General features: G+C 40.8%; 1 protein-coding gene across 1 annotated transcript; it reads left to right on the top strand.

The window, feature by feature from the left end:
- Positions 1-3,652: 3,652 nt before the first annotated feature.
- LOC310857124 (carboxylesterase 3B-like) lies at positions 3,653-18,465 on the top strand (the record flags this gene model as incomplete). The annotated part of the gene is made up of 25 exons (XM_083762737.1): positions 3,653-3,772; positions 5,663-5,849; positions 5,979-6,117; positions 7,632-7,765; positions 7,870-8,023; positions 8,244-8,348; positions 8,629-8,730; positions 8,982-9,125; positions 9,668-9,748; positions 11,081-11,228; positions 12,832-12,981; positions 13,061-13,133; positions 13,864-14,037; positions 14,836-15,036; positions 15,314-15,461; positions 15,550-15,683; positions 15,786-15,939; positions 16,050-16,157; positions 16,319-16,417; positions 16,581-16,733; positions 17,179-17,256; positions 17,535-17,682; positions 17,781-17,930; positions 18,041-18,113; positions 18,294-18,465. The coding sequence occupies exons 1-25, from the start codon at positions 3,694-3,696 to the stop codon at positions 18,463-18,465; spliced, it is 3,288 nt and encodes a 1,095-aa protein (XP_083618863.1). The 5' UTR covers positions 3,653-3,693.
- Positions 18,466-20,091: the final 1,626 nt, after the last annotated feature.

The raw sequence follows: 20,091 nt of genomic DNA, 5'->3' as shown, positions 1-20,091 counted from the left end.
GTGCACATGAGCAAAGCAGCGACATGCAACCAGCTGACCTCAGAGCTGTGTGCAGCACCGCCGCAACACGAGTGTGGGAATTTTGGGAAAGCCTAAGTAAAGCTGGTGACGCGAGGTTACGAGTGTGGTGTTTACGTGTGGTAGTCAAGCCCAGCCCCCAGTGAGGCTCTCCAACGTTGAAGCACTCGGAGGGCCACGATATGGAGGGCTAAAACTGCCATATCTAAAAAATAATAAATTAATGAATGAATGAAATAATAAATAAATGAATAAATAAATAAATACATGTGCAATTGAAAGAAACCTTTTTATTTAAGAGTATGTCTATGCTCAGCTGCCTTTAATTGTGTGTCTGGTCAGTGGTCACTCTGGTGCATGTAGCCTGCTACGTCTGTTGTATTACATCTATCCACCAGTAGAGGGAATGCATGTTGCACAATGCGTCCTGCTATTTTTGTCTTGCAGTCACTGTCTGACTGGCTGTTAAAATCGTTTTTTATGGTAATCTCCTAAAATGTAACTGTGTGTGTGTGTGTGTGTGTGTGTGTGTGTGTGTGTGTGTGTGTGTGTGTGTGTGTGTGTGTGTGTGTGTGTGTGTGTGTGTGTGTGTGTGTGTGTGTGTGTGTGTATCGCTCTGGATTAAAGAGCGTCTGCTAAATGCCTAAATTGTGTGTGTGTGTGTGTGTGTGTTTACAATCCTATACCTGTATAATAACTGACACGGAGTCCAGTAGGTTTACAGAGGTCATTTCTTAACCGTTTCGGACGCGGGGTGGCTCGCCAGAACCGGCCCGGCCCCTGGATGCGTTTCTGGGGGTCTGGATGTTCCGGGGACAACAGATCAGGAGCCAGATCAGGTTGTGGCCCCCTGGTGGCACTATAATAGGCCAATGTGAAAAAGGTGCCATTTCTTCTTACACCTTGGATGGCAATTGGATGATTTGATTTTGTTACAAAAATGTGTTTTACAAAAATCCACCTGTTGGTGACGCTATAACAGGCCAATGTGAAAAGGGTGGGATATATTCCTCAGCCTAGTAGAAAAGTCTGTGAAAGATTTCACGTAAATTGCACACTGCGTTCATGATTTGGTGGCACTATAACAGGCCGTTCTGGAAATTTGGGGCAGAGGTTCATCGTTGGCATCCAGGGAGTGTGTGAAAAATTTGGCATCGACCGGGTTAACGGTGCCGGAGATTAGCTGGTAACAGACGGACAGACGCGCTCGCACACACACGTACACACACTCACACACACACACACACACACACACACACACACACACACACACACACACACACACACACAGAGTGCAAAACATACTCTCTCTCTCTCCCCATGCCTTCGGCCTGGTGGAGACAATAAATTGAACGTGGGTAGGTACAGGGGCCATTGCCCTTATGCACACGGCTGTCATCTTGCCAGCAAGGTGCTAACTAGCAATGTCCCATTGACAGCCCATTCATCCAAACAGTCCTAGCTAATTGTATTTAACAACGTCAAACTCACCAATATTTAAGCTGTGCGAAAAGCTTGAATTATCCTCTTTCTGCAAAGTGTTTGTTTCATAAAAATCGACCGTAGACATGTTATGAGCTACTTCCTGTCAAGAAATCCTTGCAGGTGATTTATTTTAAGTGTCATCAGAGTTTGGAAGCGCTCGTTATCAGTAAAGCAGGAAGTAGCTCATAACATGTCTACGGTGGATCTTTATGAAACAAAAACTTTACAGATTGAAAGTGGATAATCCAAGTTTTTCGTACAGCTGCAATGTTGCCGAGTTTGACGTTTGATTGGACTTTTCTGTTTGAATGAATGGGTTGTCAATGGGAAGTTGCAACTTGCTGGCAAAATGGCAGTCGTGTGTCAATTGACAGACCTTTGTATGAAACTAAATTGAATAATCCCCCTAAATTTGGTTTATTAGGTTATTCACTTTAGATCGGGCTCAAGTAAATAATAAACCAAATCAGTGTTCAAGTGTTGTTTCACCATACCGTTCACTCTCAACACAATTCCTGCTTGGAATGGAGGAAATACTCATTCTTGCCATCATCAGCAAGTTCCATGCTTTTAACCCAAGACTGCTTGATGTCATCATTCAGTGAGTCTTTTGAGCTACACTTATTAAGGCTGGGTGACAGTGTAGCTCAAGTGCTCAACATGCTTGGACATTTTGTAGCTTTGTAGTTGCCAGTGCGATGCGATATTTGTAACCATGCACTGTTACAAATATGGATGGTAGTATACAGTAATTCAACAATTAATGAAACAGCTTATCAACAGAACGAAATGCATGACATGCAAGGGATAGGCATACCTCATAGCTAAAACCAGTCTGATCAGGAAACAACTGCCAACAAAAGGCCCATGGTGTAGTCTTGAGAGGAAAGATAACATTGGGCAAAAAAGGGCAAGGCAGACAGGTCCTCAGGCACTGGTATGCTGCAGGATGTATGCACTAGTAACTAGTAAGATTGGACCCTACAAACCTTCCCACACGCTCAGATCAGCCAATGCAGGGAAGCTGGAAGTACATTCAGTAAAAACACCTGGACAACACACATCCCAAACTCTTCTCCCTTCTGGCTCCAAAACTATGGAATTCACTTTCCATTGTAATCAGAACTGCAGACTCACTTCCGCCATAGTCTGAAAACCCACCTCTTCAAACTCCATCTTAATTAGCCTGTAGCACTTGCCCTAGCCTTGATAGCATTTTATGTAGACATAGCACGTACTGCTGGAACCTCTATAGGCTATCTACGCTTTAGCTCCGAGATGAGGTTCCGAGAAAAGCTATCCCTGCGCTGGTAAAAATTGAGTCTATAGTCGAGCCCGTCGATAAGTAGCAGATTAAACCCCTTTCGCAGTATTTATTTCAAAAAGTAAAGGTATCAGAATTCAGAACCAAGATACAGTATAAACTTAACATAGGCACCTAACATTTTAACTGAGGCATGAAACAGCCAGTACGATTTGTTTTCCCCGGTTTTCCCAATGCAATCTTACGGAAGCAGTACTGCGCATGCCAAAGGGGGTTGACTGGACTACATTTGTATTTAAGCCTGATTTAAGCGGTTGTTTGATGCCTCAGTTAACTTAGAATGTTAGGTGCCTATGTTATGTTTATCAACTGTATCTTGGTTCTGATACCTTTACTTTTTGAAATAAATACTGCAAAAGGGGTTTAATCCACTATACTTGTCGATGGGCTCGACCCAGCTAGAATCCATATACCAGCGCAGGGATAGCTTTCCTCGGAAACCTCATCTTGGAGCTAAAGCGTAGCACCGTAGATATAGAGGTTCCAAACGGGGCTACCACTCTATAGTGTATACAGTATGCATTGTTTCATAGATATTCCACTGTTAGGAGTATGAAAAAGTATAAAAAGGTTGAAAACATATTTTTTATTTCAGGTGATCTTAAATGTCTTAGTAAGCTAATTAATTTGTGAAAACCTTTTGATATTAGCTTAATAAATTGTGTATGAAAATGTATTAAATGTAGACCACAGTTGACATGACTCCACACGGACCACACCTAGCCTAACCCAACTAAATTTAGGAACAAAGGATGGTTTCTTTACTGTTCAAAGTTGGAACACCTGTGAGCATGCAGTTCACCACTCCCATCATTTGAGTCCGTTCAGCCGGGTGTCACAGTAGACCTGCAGCACAAAAGTTAAACATGAAGTCTCCTGCAAAGGCAGCACCACTCATCTTGGCAACATGCGCATGGTTTCTTTCTGCCACTGCAAACCTGGAAGGTAAGTAGGCTATAAGCAATAATAATTTTTGCTTTGATTTTCTTGTCATCTTGAAAATTATTAACTACTTAAACCCTATAGTAAACAGCACTTGGACAGCTTTTCCAGTCAACAGTAACACCAGTGTTATGATGTGTTATGATCTCTCATTTTCTTGCCCCTGAACTTTGTAATGGTGCCATTAATGAACTATGCATGGCGAGAGTAGAGACTGGGCTTATACAGTAGCATCACATGATGTGACCTGCTAATGTCCTCACTCTCACTTATGTGAACCCCAAGTACCTGAATCTGCTCTTTTTCTAGCCGCAATTTGCAACACTAGATTATTTTTTATAATGGCTCCTGAGTCTGAAGAGGTGGGTTTTCAGCCTACGGCGGAAGATTGGGAGTGAGTCTGCAGTTCTGATTGCAATGAGAAGTGCATTCCATAGTTTTGGAGCCAGAAGGGCGACGAGTTTGGGACGTGTGGAGCGTTGTAGGCTACCAGCGTTTTTAGTGAAGGTACTTCCAGCTTCCCTGTGTTGGCTGATCTAAGGGTATGGTTCGATCAGACTTGCAAAATGCAAGATATGGGGGTGCCAATGTGCCATAGTATGGCACATTGTAGAGTCTGTGGCCCACAGACTCTACGTCGTTGTGCCATACCTTTGGTTGCTTTGAATGCCAGCATCAAAGTTTTGTAACACTAGAGCTCAAACAGTTTTATGACAGTTTTTTATGAAAATGTGTATAATTATTTTGGCCACAGCATTAAACGGTGGGCCATGCTGACTGGCATAATTTCCACAGACATTCATCTCACCCAGGCATCACGTTGAAGCAATTATGAACTACCTCAAGCTTCACACTCCAATACAAATGAAACTATTTGAATAAAGGTTGTACACATGCATATAGGCTGCATTGCTAACAGGGCTTGGGCACTACCCTACCATCTCTCTATATCATTTGATAATGGCATATTAAAAACATGACTTGTACACCCAATCGGTTGAAGATTATCTGAATATCGCACAAGTAAAATCTCAACTTCTTTGCGGGCCATTGCGCTGAGCAGTGGCAGTGTTTTACCTATAGGCCTACTTGTGAGGACCTCTGCTTGGATTCATGGTGAGTGGGGCACCGACGATCTGCAAGCTCACAAAGCGCTGAATGTGTACGCAACACTTGGAGCTTGTAGATCCACGCCGTGTATATCTACGGATATCCCAAGCTGTGTATAGCCGTGTATATCCACGGCTTCCCAAGCCGTGGGGCGAGCCGTCTCGAGACAGAGATTTTTACCTGTAACTATACTTACAGCGTGCAAAAACACAAAAGAGTCTGTATCTCGGTGAATCTTGGGCAGAAATGGGAAAAAAATTGTCTGCGAGGCTTTAGGGGCTGTGGAATCGAATGACGTCGCCGGAAATACGCGACGAAAAAGTGTTGCATGGTATCCACTATCCACTATCCAGTCCGAGGTGAAACAGTCCTACCGCACCAACTGACCTGGCTCTCCCCTACTCGAGTTCGGGCAGCGACCGGGAGCCAATGGAGGGAGGGGAGAAGGGGGTATTCATGTGAAATTTCTGGCTGGTTGAAGACCAAGCGAGCGGTGGCATTTTGGATTAATTGGAGAGGCTTAAGTGCGCTTCCTGAGCCCCCACACGGCCGGCCTCCGGTCAACTTGTGTTGCTGTGTGCTAATAGAAGCTTAATTATTATTAACAAATAGCTGTTTACATGCACATCAGTCTGTCCTTACCTGCAGTAGGCAGTCTAATAGTGACTATAAGTAATGTATTTTAATGACTACAAATCAGATGGAAAATGCAAGAAGGGCTACAAAAACGTTCTGTTCTCACATTTATCTAAATCTGTGTCATTGTTCTAACAGCTGCAACAGCACCAGTGGTCCACACAAAACTAGGGAGCGTGAGAGGCACGTATGTGGGCGTTAAGGGGAAAGATACAGTCCATGCCTACCTGGGAGTGCCCTTTGCCAAGCCACCTGTTGGACCTCTAAGACTGACCCCACCCCAGCCTGCACAGAGATGGGAAGGAGTGAGGAATGCCACCAAACAACCATTCATGTAAGAAGCAAAACATTACTGTAAGTTACATTTTGACAATGTAAGCCGCGTGTAAACTAAGAAAAAGAGAATCAATGTGGCATAAGACCTCACACTTAATTTCATGCAACCAAAATGCATATTTTACAGGTGTGTTCAAGTGACTGATTTTTTAAAAATGATGGCGGCCAATCTATCCATGGAAGTCAAATTCCCGAACATATCGGAGGATTGCCTTTATCTCAACATTTACACCTCTTCCAAACCATCTGAGAATCAAAAAATGCCTGTAAGTATTGAACTCTCAACTCAGATGAAGAAACATTTATTTTTAAGCCTTAAAGCTATAATCTGTAATGCCCTATTCTACCCGGGGTCTGAACCAGGGTCCCCCATGCAGACGCAAAAATGTCTACTGCTGAGCTATAGAAATCCCATTTGGGCAGAGGATAATTCACGTTTTGACCTTCATGACTAATAGATAAAAATAAATTATATCTATTTTGTAATGATAATTAGAAAGGACTGTAAATATATTCCTTCAATAAACCCAGCAGGGAGACCCAAATACCGTGCTGTCTTTACCTTAAAAATGAGTGAGTAGCCCTTTAAATCTTGAATGACAGCCATAAACCTTAAAAAATGATTTGGAGGCAGATGAAAGTTGAGGCAGATGAAAGTTCTGAGAAAAGTTTCAGGTTTTAAGGTTTTTTAGTAGGTATAAAGTAAATTTACATGTGTACTACATGGTTCAGATAATAGTATAATTTACATCATATATAATTTAGAATAATCAATGGTTCCAAGATGGAATCCGAACTGAAGTCAACCGAACTGAACTACTCTTCACTCATGTCCCACAGGCATTAATAGTGCAGATCACGTCAGATTTGTTGATATAAAGTTCATTGGCTGGTAAATAGTTCATTTCCGTAATATCCCACGGTGGCGCTGGTTGTCGAGCACTCATTGGTCCAGCACATGGATGATGAGACGTGGAATTCATCTCCTCTGTTCCGCACATCGATGCCCATTAAAGCCTGGAGAGCGCCTAGGCAGGCGTTGCCAGGCAACTTGTTGATAACTTTCCCTGCACTGTGAACTTTCGGCAGAGAAAAACAGTCCCTGACTCCCAGTGAGCAGCTATCTCTTTTCTCACTAGGCCAAGGTCAAGTACATGTAGTAGACCTCTCATTGCAACCCTGTGTAAACAGGCAGTAGACTAAGGGTAAAATGATGATATGGGAGAATAAGGTGACACTATGAATGACCTATATGGCATGGGCCAAAGTTCAGGAGGATATGGGACATTGACCACTGGGCATTAGTTTGTAAACAGATAAGACATACATTATCTAACAATGACCCAACCACAGAATTCATTTCTCAATAGAAGAACAGGGAGACTGACTACTGCAGTGTACAATCACATTTTTGTTAGTTATATTGCCATTGCCTGACAAAACAAAGTTATTGATTGCAGCTTTAAAGGTATATTCAGTGATTTCACTCAAAAAACCTTAGGTTTCGTTTTTGGCTGTGGGACCCAGCCTTTCGTCCAATCAGGATAGAGAGTCAAAAACGAAACCTAAGGTTTTTTGACCCCCAGGGGTTAACTGGGGACAGGGAGGAACTCCTTATATGGTCAGCACACTCTATAGTAGAGAGGATTATCACAACAAAACAAAAAAATAAGTGATATTTGAATTAAGTGAAATCACTGAATATACCTTTAATGTGTATGCACTTGTAATATGAAATGTTATACATTTTACATTACTAGACGTTTTTTCCGTCATTAAGGTCATGGTGTGGATCCATGGAGGAGGATTTATCATGGGTTCTGCATCAGGATATGATGGATCTGCTCTGGCTGCCTACCAGGATATGGTTGTTGTTCTGATACAATATCGTGTTGGAATACTGGGATTCCTTAGGTAAGTAAGACTGGGTCCTCCCCTGAATCATGTAGCCTAATGATCATGTGCCATTGTGTCAAACTGTATGTATTTAACATCTGCAAACATCTATGTTCCTAAAGCACAGGAGACAAGCGTTTACCAGGAAACTTTGGATTACTGGACCAGGTGGAAGCCCTGCGATGGGTCCAAGAGCACATCCACAACTTTGGAGGAGATCCAGGTTCTGTCACCATATTTGGGGATTCTTCTGGTGGAGTGAGCGTATCTGCATTAGTAAGAACACATTATACACAGAACATGAACAAAATTATATCTAATTTATATACATTTATAAATCTACAAAAGTCTGTTCTCTGTTTTTCACCTGATAGTAACTAGCATACCATTTTAATTCATGTTTAACCCATAGCAAATAGTATGAATCCAATTGGTGTCAATATCTTGAATAATAATAATAATAATCTTGAATATGTTTTCCTCTCTTTATTGGCAGCTCCTTTCTCCATTGTCTGCTGGCTTGTTTCATGGTGCAATAGCACAGAGTGGTTCTGCAGCAAATTATCATCTCTATTCCTTCAACCCTTTGGTTGTAGCCCAGGTTAGTTTTGCAATTGCAAACAGTTAGATGAGAAGCAGGATATCATCACTGTTGGGTGGAAACCTCGTCCATAGTTAGATCAATGCTATTTGTTACACTTGATTTCTCTCTGTGGGTTTGACAAAAATATTCAACCAACGAAAAGCATTAGAGCTTGTGACTAAAATCTCATAACTCCATTTCATAAAAAGTGTTTTGGACATACAAGGTTACCACTTGACAACAATGATATACAAGTGGCTTGAATGTCCATAACGAGACCCATTGTTGTGCTTTGTAGACTGTAGCAAACATTTCGGGCTGTGACTTTTCTACATCAAAGAAGGTTGCTGAATGTGTGATGAAGCTGACCATAGATGACATAGTGAAGATTCAGAAAGAGGTGAGATTTCCTGGATCCTGGGGATAAAAAGAAAACTGAGAATACATAGAAAACAAACAGCATTTCTTCTCATTAGAGACATGAAATCATTATTGATAATATAACTGTAAATGGTATCTAAAAAGACATTACACGGATCATTGAATCTTGACATTTCATACGGTGTGTGTTGGGATGCCAATGCAATTCCCCCACCCCCCCACCCCCTTGCATTTTTAAACAGTAATTGCTATTCAATTTGTCTGTTACAGAATGAAATGCTACAATATGGAATAACTGTTGATGGACAGTTCCTTCTCAAGTTTGGAATGGAGGCTTTACAAAATCATGAGATGCACAAAGTACCTCTCTTGACTGGGTTCAATAATGATGAAGGCGGTTGGCTCATCGCAAACGTAAGTTAATTATCCATATTCAGACCACAGCCATCTTGCCAGCAAGGTGATACCTAGGTGACACTTCCCATAGATAGCCCATTCATCCAAAAAGAAAAGTCCTCTCTAATTATATTAATCAACGTCAAAATCACCAACATTGCAGCTGTAGGGAAAGTTTGAATTATCCTCTTTCAATCTGTAAAGTGTTTGTTTCATAAAAATACACCGTAGACATTTTATGAGCTACTTCCTGTCAAGTGCTGGAGTTTGGAAGTGCTCGTTGACTATCACTCAACGGCCCATGCATACCGCCTGTTTTGAATGCACAGGCAGCAGGAGGTTGCTTTACCGATAATGAGCGTTTCCATACTTAGAAAATAATCATCTGCAGGGAATTTCTTGACAGGAAGTAGCTCATAAAATGTCTATGGTGGATTTTTATTAAACACTGATTATTTCAAAATGTGATATACATTGATTATTAAATATTGCTCCATTTATAATCTATGATTCCACCATGTTGTGTATATATCTGTGTAATAGGTATTTTGTCATCACAGATAATGGCTCCTACAGGTTGGGTGTATGGAATGGACCGGCAAGTAGCTACATCCATAATGAGCATGTTTACATCCCCCGCTGTAAGTAATATCATGCCAAAATGTTCAGAAATTAAAACAATATTTGATTTCATAACTTACTACAAAACATCGTGATTCGTGAGTATGCCTTTCTATTCTTGCAGGCATTTCTGTTATTGTACAAAAATATTCAGAAAATTAAGAAATACCTGTGTGTGTGTGTGTGTGTGTGTGTGTGTGTGTGTGTGTGTGTGTGTGTGTGTGTGTGTGTGTGTGTGTGTGTGTGTGTGTGTGTGTGTGTGTGTGTGTGTGTGTGTGTGTGTGTGTGTGTGTGTGTGTGTGTGTGTGTGACTCGCTCTGTCTAAGTCTAAGTCTAAGTCATGAACATTTATCATTCAGATTTTTCATATTCTATTTGGATTGGCTGTAATTGCCTACCAAAATTTGCAGGAGGAGCCAATTTGACAAAAGATGCCAAAAACCATGAACACATTGTCCGATCAATCCCAAACACATTGAGGGGCCAACACAGAGCCAAAAGTGATTTTGCTTAAAACCATAGCACCAAATGCTACAATTGCCAGTTTGTTGCAGAAACATTTATTTCACCATATTATGATATTATGTACAAATGATGGGAGTCATCACAGGACAATGTTGGTCAAACTGGAGTTTATATTCCATACTGTTTGCCTGTAATTAGCTTTGGAGTGCTCGCTTTCTTCGAGTTCACCTCCCAAACAAAATGCCTCAAGTCATGAATGCAGCGTCCGATTGCCGTGAAACTTTCTAAATTTTTCTACTACATTTTTCTAATTCTACTGCCACATGGTGCTACTGTATAACAGACCAATTCACGTTTTGTCTTATATAACTCTTGAAACTTAAGTCAAACAATCAAAATTATATAAACATGTGCTGTGCAAGTATACCCAAATGCACACAGAATGTTCCATCATACAGGAAGGAGAATACTGGTAGGGATAGGGCATGTATAGTAGCACATTAAACAGAATTGTACAATAGATGGTTCTGATCAAGCGATCTATTTTGGTGAGAGCCCAATAATATAATGGCTGGTAATTGCTTGGAAGAACCTGCCATATAAAATATAATACTGTACTGTATGGATCAAAATAAAAGGGATAAAACCAGATGCCTGTTGGTACAAATAATTAGCTGAAATTAGTGTGTCGCACAGTGGATTAGTAGTATGAGGCTGGACGTTCACCAAACCAGCCATACTGTAGCTACAGTAGTGACCAGCATTGTCCAGGATGGAGCTCATTACACATCCTCCCCCCCATTCACCCATTCCAATGTGTGTCAAGGCCTTATACGTAAAGGCCTTGGCCTTATACTGTACGTGACTGTTCTGTCTATATGATCTAGCCTGAAGACCGGTGGATAACAGAGCTGTTGGCAGATGAATACATGGGAACGTCAGGGGATCGTGTGAAAGTTAGAGATGGGTTTACTGAGGTGATTGGAGATGTGATGTTTAACATTCCTGCCATTAAAACTGCAAATTTCCACAGAGGTAAGACTGAAGGTGATAATGTTGATCAACATAATTTAGCTGTAATCCTTGACCTCTATGTCCTACCTCTAAGTTTGAACCCCATATCCCTGTGTGAGTGGCATGCATGCCAACATTTCGTTGCTGTCGGGAGGAAACCACCTAACTCAATTTTTAAGGATGTTTGCATAAATCAGTGCTATTGGACAACCTTTAGATCTATCTGTGTGTTGATTCGAAAATATTGAACCAATGAAAAGTAGTAAAAAACACTTAACCTTAACTCCATTCCACTCCACTCAAACTCCACCACCTCGCTCCTTCTCATGCAAGTAATGACAATATATAAAGTCACAACATCAACTTTGAGGTCGTTCGTAAATAAGGCACACTAAACACACTCTGTGACGTCACCGCCCACCACACTCAATAAACTGACCACATTCCCGGTGCGCATTTCCGAACGCACCCAAAAACTGCCCGGGGTGTTCACATAAACCTGGGTAGATGATGAAAATTAATGACCAAACGTTTTTTTGAAAGTGAAATATCCCTTTAAGTGGTTTCTTCCCGACAGCAGAGATTTATTCTGCTGGCTAATACGGAAAGTCCATTTAACCCTAGAACACTAAACGTAACTTTTGTCAATCCATCACTAAACATGGGTATATTGTACCCAATGTAATATGGTCCAGAATGGTCCAGTAAAAAAAAAAAAAAAAACCATTGTGGGTTTATGGAACTTTTCTCTATCACTAAACACGAGTGAAATTCACCTCCCTGTAGAAAAAAATAGGGATGTGGGCAGGGAAACAAACCTATCTTCTCTGATGTCACTGAGCATCAAGAAGGTACTCAAAGACCCACCCAGACACAGCAACATGAACATTACAAAAATATAATTGTCCGGGTAAAAAGTTCTAGGACTGTTAAGCAAAGGAAGAACAGGGGTTTGAGCTCTATGCACCTGTTGACATTGTCAACCAGTAGTGGTCCTACCCAACCACATCCACATTAATAACAATGTCTCAATAAAATAACAGGTAGACCAAAGACAACCACCAGAATTCTAATAGTTATCTATCTATAAATGCACTGAAAAATATCTGTCTGTCAGTCAGTCATTCTGTCTGTCCTTCTGTCTGTAGCCTACACTTCCTTAACCTGACTCCTCCAGATGGGGCAGTAGAGAGTACTCTCTACTGCCCCATCTGACGAACATCATTTGCTGTTCATATATTCAGTACTGGTTTTGTATTAACACAATACAATTTGGTCAAAGTAACGTTTTATTCACAAACAAATGTCACAGATTGCATTATTTAAAATACAACATGTGGTTTGTACATGCTAATATACATTTGTGTGTGTGTGTGTGGGGGGGGGGGGGGGGGGGGCTTTATTTGTCCAGTGAAGTGTTGGGTGTTGCACACCTCCATTTCATGGGAAACCCAAGTTTCAGGGCAAATTATAAATCATAACAGAAAATCAGAAATAACCCAATATGGCAGCCCGCAGTTACACAATGGATCATAAAAAAGAAGACGACACCAAAGACGGTAAAGACCAGATGATGCATGACATGACATGAACAAACCTGCCATTTCTTTCACCTTCCAAACAGATGCAGGACTTCCAGTGTACTTCTATGAGTTAGAGGAGTCACCCAGCATGGTCAAGAAGAAGAGGCCCAGCTTCATTGGCTCTGATCATGGGGATGAAGTAATCTTCGTTTTGGGAATATGTTTCACACAAGATCAAGTCATAGTGCAAGGTAAAACAAGACCAAGTTTTGCAGCTCATGATGTCTATTAGACACTGTCTAGTGTCTAATCAAATTATTTCTCTCCCAGAATCATGTACAAAGGAAGATGAAAAGCTAAGCAGAATTATTATGAAATACTGGAGCAACTTTGCTCGTACAAGGTAAGAGATTCTACAATGTGCAGAAGTGGTTATTGATTCATTCTGTGTGGCTACCAACAGCCATAAAGCCTTGTGAATCCCTTGACTCCTTCAAAACTGGTCTCAAAGGGCACCTATGGGCGGCTACAATTAGAAACTGGCCACCATAAAGTCTGAGTCCCACCCTTTTCCCCCTACTGTATATGTTTATCCCTTTTTACTTCCTTCATATGATGATCTCCTGTTTTTTGTATAGAAGTGTAGATTTGTAGTCTCTAAATGTTCTAATGAATTGAAAATGGTGGACCCTGTTGTAAACAACTGTATGCTTATGGTGCCATCCACAGTAACAGTTTGTGCTTTCTTCTGCATACTGTTAATAAATAGGCCTACTTCAATCAATCAAACAATCAATCAATCAAGACCATGTGTTGCAATTGCACGTAAGCGCTATAGTCTATTTCATTATCTCTGAAGGTTATTTGCAGTAACAGTTTCATTTGGATGTCCATCTTCTCTCCCAGATACATTTAATTTGGATTATTTTAGCTGCCCAAAAAAATAGTTTTATTTTAATTGCCTTGCAACTGCTGTATGTTTTATTGAAAGTTCAGTCAGATTTAAACCTTCAAAAGAAATAAAGAACATTGCCACCAGAGGACAATTTTCAAGCTTCCCAGTCCAATTTGTTACACTGTTGTAATTATATCACAGCCCTTCGCCTCTGTACTGTGTTTGTGTGTGTTTGTAGATCACCTAATGGAGCTGGCCTGGTACACTGGCCACAGTATGGAGCAGAGGGAGACTACCTCTCAATTGGGATGGAGCAGGAACCTGGTCAGAACCTGAAGAAGGACCGTTACACCTTCATGACTGAAACCCTTCCTGAGATGGTCAGACAACATGTAGAAAAGATGAAGAATAGGTATGATCCTACTTATACACTATACATCTCTTGTTGTCTGGATAAATATCACTATACATGTTATATATAACTACTGTAGATAAAATGCCCCTCTGGGCACAAGTCTCCACCAGGGCAGGTCAGGTTGTGGCCTCCTGGTGGCGCTATAATAGGCCAATGTGAAAAGTGTGCCATTTCTTCTTATGGCTTGGATGGCAATGGATGATTTCTGACATTTTGTTCCAAAAATGTGTTTTGCAAAAATCCACTGTTGGTCACTGTTGGTGTCGCTATAACAGGCCAATGTGAAAATGGTGGGATATATTCCTCAGTCTAGTAGGAAAGTCTGTGAAAGATTCACGTAAATTGGATGCTGCATTCATGATTTGAGGCATTTTGTTCAAAAAATGTGTTTTGCAAAACTCCACCTGTTGGTGGCGCTATAACAGGCCAATGTGAAAAGGGTGGGATATATTCCTCAGCCTTCACGTAAATTGCATGCTGCATTCATGATTTGAGGCTTTTTGTTCAAAACGGGCCAATCCTGCAAACTTTGAAAGCATGTTAGCCAATTACGATGGAATATGAAATATCGGAGAGATCTGGCTTGAACACAAGACTATAGAGATAGTGTGTAACGATTTGCGGGATTTTTGGACAGAATCTGTAGGAGTAATATCAAATAATGTGTTTTTCAAAAGTCGGCCTCCAGGCCGTTCTGGAAAATTTGGGGCAGAGGTTCATCGTTGGCATCCAGGAAGTGTGTGTGCAAAATGTGCCTATCATACAGTTGCATCACTGTAGATACTTTTCTCACAGACCAAAGACGGGGCCTGTAGTCCACACAAAACTGGGAAGTCTGAGAGGAGAGCATTTGAGTGTAAAGGGGAAGGATACGGGGGTCCATGTCTACCTGGGAGTTCCGTTTGCAAAGCCTCCTGTAGGACCTCTGAGACTGGCCCCACCCCAGCCTGCAGAGGGATGGGAAGGAGTGAGAGATGCCACCCAACAACCATTCATGTAAGTCATTAATGCAGTCCAGTTTATTGGATAGAGTTTTACTGTGTGTGTGTGTGTGTGTGTGTGTGTGTGTGTGTGTGTGTGTGTGTGTGTGTGTGTGTGTGTGTGTGTGTGTGTGTGTGTGTGTGTGTGTGTGTGTGTGTGTGTGTGTGTGTGTGTGTGTGTGTGTGTGTGTGTGTGTGTGTGTGTGTGTGTGTGTGTGTGTGTGTGTGAATGTGCGCGCGTGTGCGCGTGCATGCAAAAAGCTGTATATCAGCTTTTTGTTTTGTTTTCACAGCTGCGTCCAACATAAACCGTTTCTTCTGCATGTGATGAGTATGTTATTTAAGATGACGGATATCTCTGATATCCCTGATATCTCAGAAGACTGTCTTTACCTCAACATTTACACTCCAGCAATAACGTCTCAACATGACAAACTCCCAGTAAGATTTATTCATATTTTGTATATTGTTTTAACTGGTGCAATTAGAAAGTAAAATACAAATATTTTCAAATATATGTGTTCCCTAGGTCATGGTCTGGATCCATGGTGGAGGGCTAGAACATGGCTCAGCCTCATTTTATGATGGTTCTGCCCTGGCTGCTTACCAGGATGTAGTTGTGGTTTTCATCCAGTATCGCTTAGGAGGACTGGGTTTTCTCAGGTGAGGATGCTGTAGTATGATGAGCATATGATGCTGTCCTGGAATGTTTGAGGAAGAACTATGGATTTTATTTAGCGATTCCTGATCGTGTGCTCTTTTCAGTACCGGAGATGAACAGATGTCAGGAAACTTTGGTTTACTGGACCAGGTGGCAGCTCTGCGATGGGTCCAGGAGCACATCCACAACTTTGGAGGAGATCCAGGTTCTGTCACCATATTTGGGGAGTCTGCTGGTGGAGTGAGCGTGTCTCTCCTGGTACAGTAGTCTACAATCCACAGACAAAGACAAAATGACTAAGAATAAATAAATACCGGTACATAGAGGAAGAATTCATATTGCATGTTTTGTGTTGCTTTTATTATCAGGCTCTGTCTCCATTATCTTATGGCCTGTTTCACCGTGGAATCGCTCAAAGTGGCACTGCAGCGATGGATTCACTATACTTGCCACAAGATCCTTTGCCCATCGCACAGGTTATTTCATATATTACATTGTTGTGTATTAGAAATGAGTAAATACACAATGTAATGTATTGTATTATAATTATGTAGTATAATGTATTATAATGTAAATTATAATGTATAATGTATTATAATGTATAGTAATGTATGCTAAAAATCTATTTTTCTACCAGCTTTTAGCCAAAGTATCAGGCTGTGACATCACAAGCACAAAAATGATTGCTGACTGCCTGAGATCCATGGACATTGATGCAATGCTGACTATTGAAAAGGTGTGTGTATAACTGATGAGTTAAATATCATCTGATGATATATGACATGCAAGTTGAAGATATATTATAACATCTTTGATTTAGATCTCAGAGAAATATTTTTGTTGTGCTGGATGTTTGACAATCATATTCATCGTATACATTTTTATACCTTTCTATCCAGGACAACAAGATAAGATACCCTGTCAATGTTGATGGACACTTCCTGACAAAACCTGTGAATGAACTGTACCAAAACCACAAACTTCTTAAAATACCATTCGTACCATTCATAACAGGCATTAATAATCATGAAGCGAGCTGGCTACTACCTTGGGTAAGTACCAATGTGACAGTGGCTCGGGAGATAGTGTGGCCACTTGGTGTCAGAAGGTTTCCGGTTCGACCTCCAGGCAGCAGCTCCCCCTGGGTTATTGTCAAAGTGTTCTTGAGCAATACACACTGATCCCCTAACTGCCCCTGATTAGCAGGATGATACTATGATGCATGGTTTCCTCCGCTGTCTGTGTGAATGTGTGCATGAATGGGTGAATGTAATGCACATTGTAAAGTGGTTTGGATAAAGGTGCTACACGGCTACAGTATATAAAAGCAGCATTCACGGTATCACTGATATTGTTGCATCAGAACATTGATTAACTTGTATTAATTTAATCCATCATTTAATTTTAGTTATCTTACTTTACTCATAATCATTTAAAATATAGTGTTTTGCTTATGTCCTCATTCTACAAACAAACTGATTGCTCTTCTCTCAATAGTTCTATGCTCCTCCAAACTGGGCAGAGGGAATGGACCGGGAACATGTCATGGATGTTCTAGCTATGTTCTATCCCCATGTAAGAGAAACGGCCTCACAATCATTTCATGGCCTGATTCTATGTTTTTGTTATGCTGCCGCCTTAACCACTTAAACCCTACTGTTTTGTTAGTATGACAAAAATAGTAGATCTACAAGATCATGATGCAACACATTGTGAGCTTGTAGATCTGCTATTTCTGAAACACATTGTGAGCTTGTAGATCTGCTATTTCTGTTGTTTTTATAATGAGTAATGACATGCCAAAAATAGGGACACCAGGTTGGAAATGGTTTATGTTGTTTCTTTCCTTTAAGCTGAAAGATGGCTCAGTGAAAGAGCTTGTGGCAGATGAATATCTTGGAACCTCTGGAGATCCACTGAAAATTAGAGATGGATTTACAGAGCTGCTTGGGGACATTCTTTTTACCATTCCAGCCATTAAGACTGCAAATTCCCATAGAGGTAACTGTAGAATAAATGCAATACGAACGGTAATTCTTATCCTGTTTGCCTCATACATTTGTGTTGAACCTTATAAATCAAATTGTGTCTACAACCAGATGCAGGTGCTCCTATATACCTGTATGAGTACCAGCATCCACCCAAATTCCTGCAGGAGAGAAGGCCAAGCTTTGTTAGAACTCACCATACTGATGAAATCGTCACTGTATTGGGATCCTGTTTCATCACTTCTCATGCCAAATTAGGGAGTAAGCGTTTACTAAAGAAATTATAAATGTAACATCAGATACCTGACCTGTATACCTTGAAAGTGTACGTCAGAAGCCTCACTAAACCATTTTTCTTAATCACTCTACAGTATTATGTACAGAAGAAGAGGAACAGCTTAGCAAAACCATGATGAGCTACTGGGGCAACTTTGCTCGGACGGGGTAGGATTACACTCACATATCTTATTATAATTAGATGTTGTGAGTGTAGTTTCCATACTCTCATTACTTTTCATATTAAGCATTTTAGTTTAAAAAATGAAAGTTTTTGCGTATGATGACATATCCAAAATTCAAAACATTTCGAACATTCTTTTCAACAACAATGTGTATGTACTGTAGGTCACCTAATGGAGCCGGCCTGGTACATTGGCAGCAGTACGGTGCTGATGAACACTACCTGTCCATTGGGTTGGAACAGATGTCTGCTCAGCACCTGAAGAATGACCGCTACACCTTGCTGACTCAAACTGTTCACCAGAGTCAAGAGAATGTAGAGCACACTGAACTGTAGTACGGACAGCACTCCTCTTCCCATTCCACTCGCCTAATAGTGTCCTGCATACTTGTGTCAACAGAATCAGAATATGAATGCCAGTGTGGCACACTAGCAAATGCAAACGGACACTGAACATAGCACTTTGAGATTTTTTTCAAATGTAAATTTTTAAAGAAAATTGTTATTAATTATGTAACCCAGCTGATGAATAGTTTGCATTTGTTTTTCAATGTTGGGTTTGCTGCATAAATACTGCATTAAAACTGAGAATATGTGTAATTATTTGTTTTGAAAAAGTATAAAATGAACAGACAATTTTACAAAATCCAGAATGTAATGTTGTATATTAATAATTTATAGGGCTGTATATTGAACGAAAAATACTGAGTGTAACTGTCCCAGAACGAGAGAAAGTGGTTTCAGGTATAAACTTGAATTATATTAAATATGGGTTTGGTTGTGCAACATTTATGAACATACTTGGATAAAAAGGTTGATTTCATTATGAATAAATATAATTAAAAATGGCAATAATAGTTCAAAGTTACATCACAAGGTAAAAATGCACCCTATGCCAAGGGAGTCACATGATTAGAGTGTCACGTCACTCACATGACGTCACCTGTCAGTGAGGGTCAGAGGTTGAACTGAGTTCCTGTATTTTTGGGAACGTCAGAGAGACAAATATTAAGGAATCTGCACATGGTTCAAAGGCGCACACGGTACATATCCTTTATTGTGTTCTTTTGAGTGTAATGTGTTTGTTGTGAATTGCCTAATGTTGCTGTAATGTAGAACTATGGACTTTGTTTGATCTTTTGAAAGCACATGTGTGGACTCTAATTACTGTTTACATAGCCCTCCAAGCAGAACCCAATGGTACTGAAGTTTCTGACTTTGACGACACAGACCATTGGGTCCTGTTCCAGCAGTATCCTGCCACCTGGTATGCGGACATACATAAAACAACGTGGATAACGCCTGTCTGCGCTCTTTGACGACATTTTTTCGTGTGAGGGCTTCTGAATATGTGAACTATAAGTACCCATACATGCCGCTGCGAATATCTCCTGTGGCGTGGAAGCCGTTAAGTATTTTTTTGACCGATTTGGTCGCTTTGATTCTTCTCTTCCTTCCTTGTTTATTGACACCTCATTGTACCGCCTATCTGGCTAGCTAGTGGCGCTATAGCTATGACAGAGCAGATCAGAGGCAGGGACGTAGCCGCACAAGCCAACCGCACACCGGGAGGCGGTACAATAAACGGTAAACAAACAAGAAGAAATAAAGCGACCAAATCGGTCAAACAAAGATTAAAAATACTTAACGGCTTCCGCGCCACAGGAGATATTCGCAGCGGTTTGTATAGGTACTTCTAGTTCACGAATTCAGAATAACTTAAACTAAAAAAAGCCGTCAAACGCCGCAGATACGATCTTCGAGAGAATATTTATGTCCGCGTTCCAGAATTCCCATACGAAAATATAGTTATGAGCAGGGACCCTACATAAAACTCATCCAAATTTCAGAAAAGCTTTATGGAGGGTCCCGAAAGGGGCTACTGTTTACAATGCGTATGGACTCAAAAACTGAACAAAATGTCATTTTTTCTTATTATTATAGTTTTCACGGTGTCTTGGT

This window comes from Protomyctophum parallelum (assembly GCF_964188405.1).
Source record: "Protomyctophum parallelum genome assembly, chromosome: 4".
In the NCBI taxonomy this organism is placed as follows: domain Eukaryota; kingdom Metazoa; phylum Chordata; class Actinopteri; order Myctophiformes; family Myctophidae; genus Protomyctophum; species Protomyctophum parallelum.
This window is presented reverse-complemented; position numbering and strand designations above follow the sequence as displayed.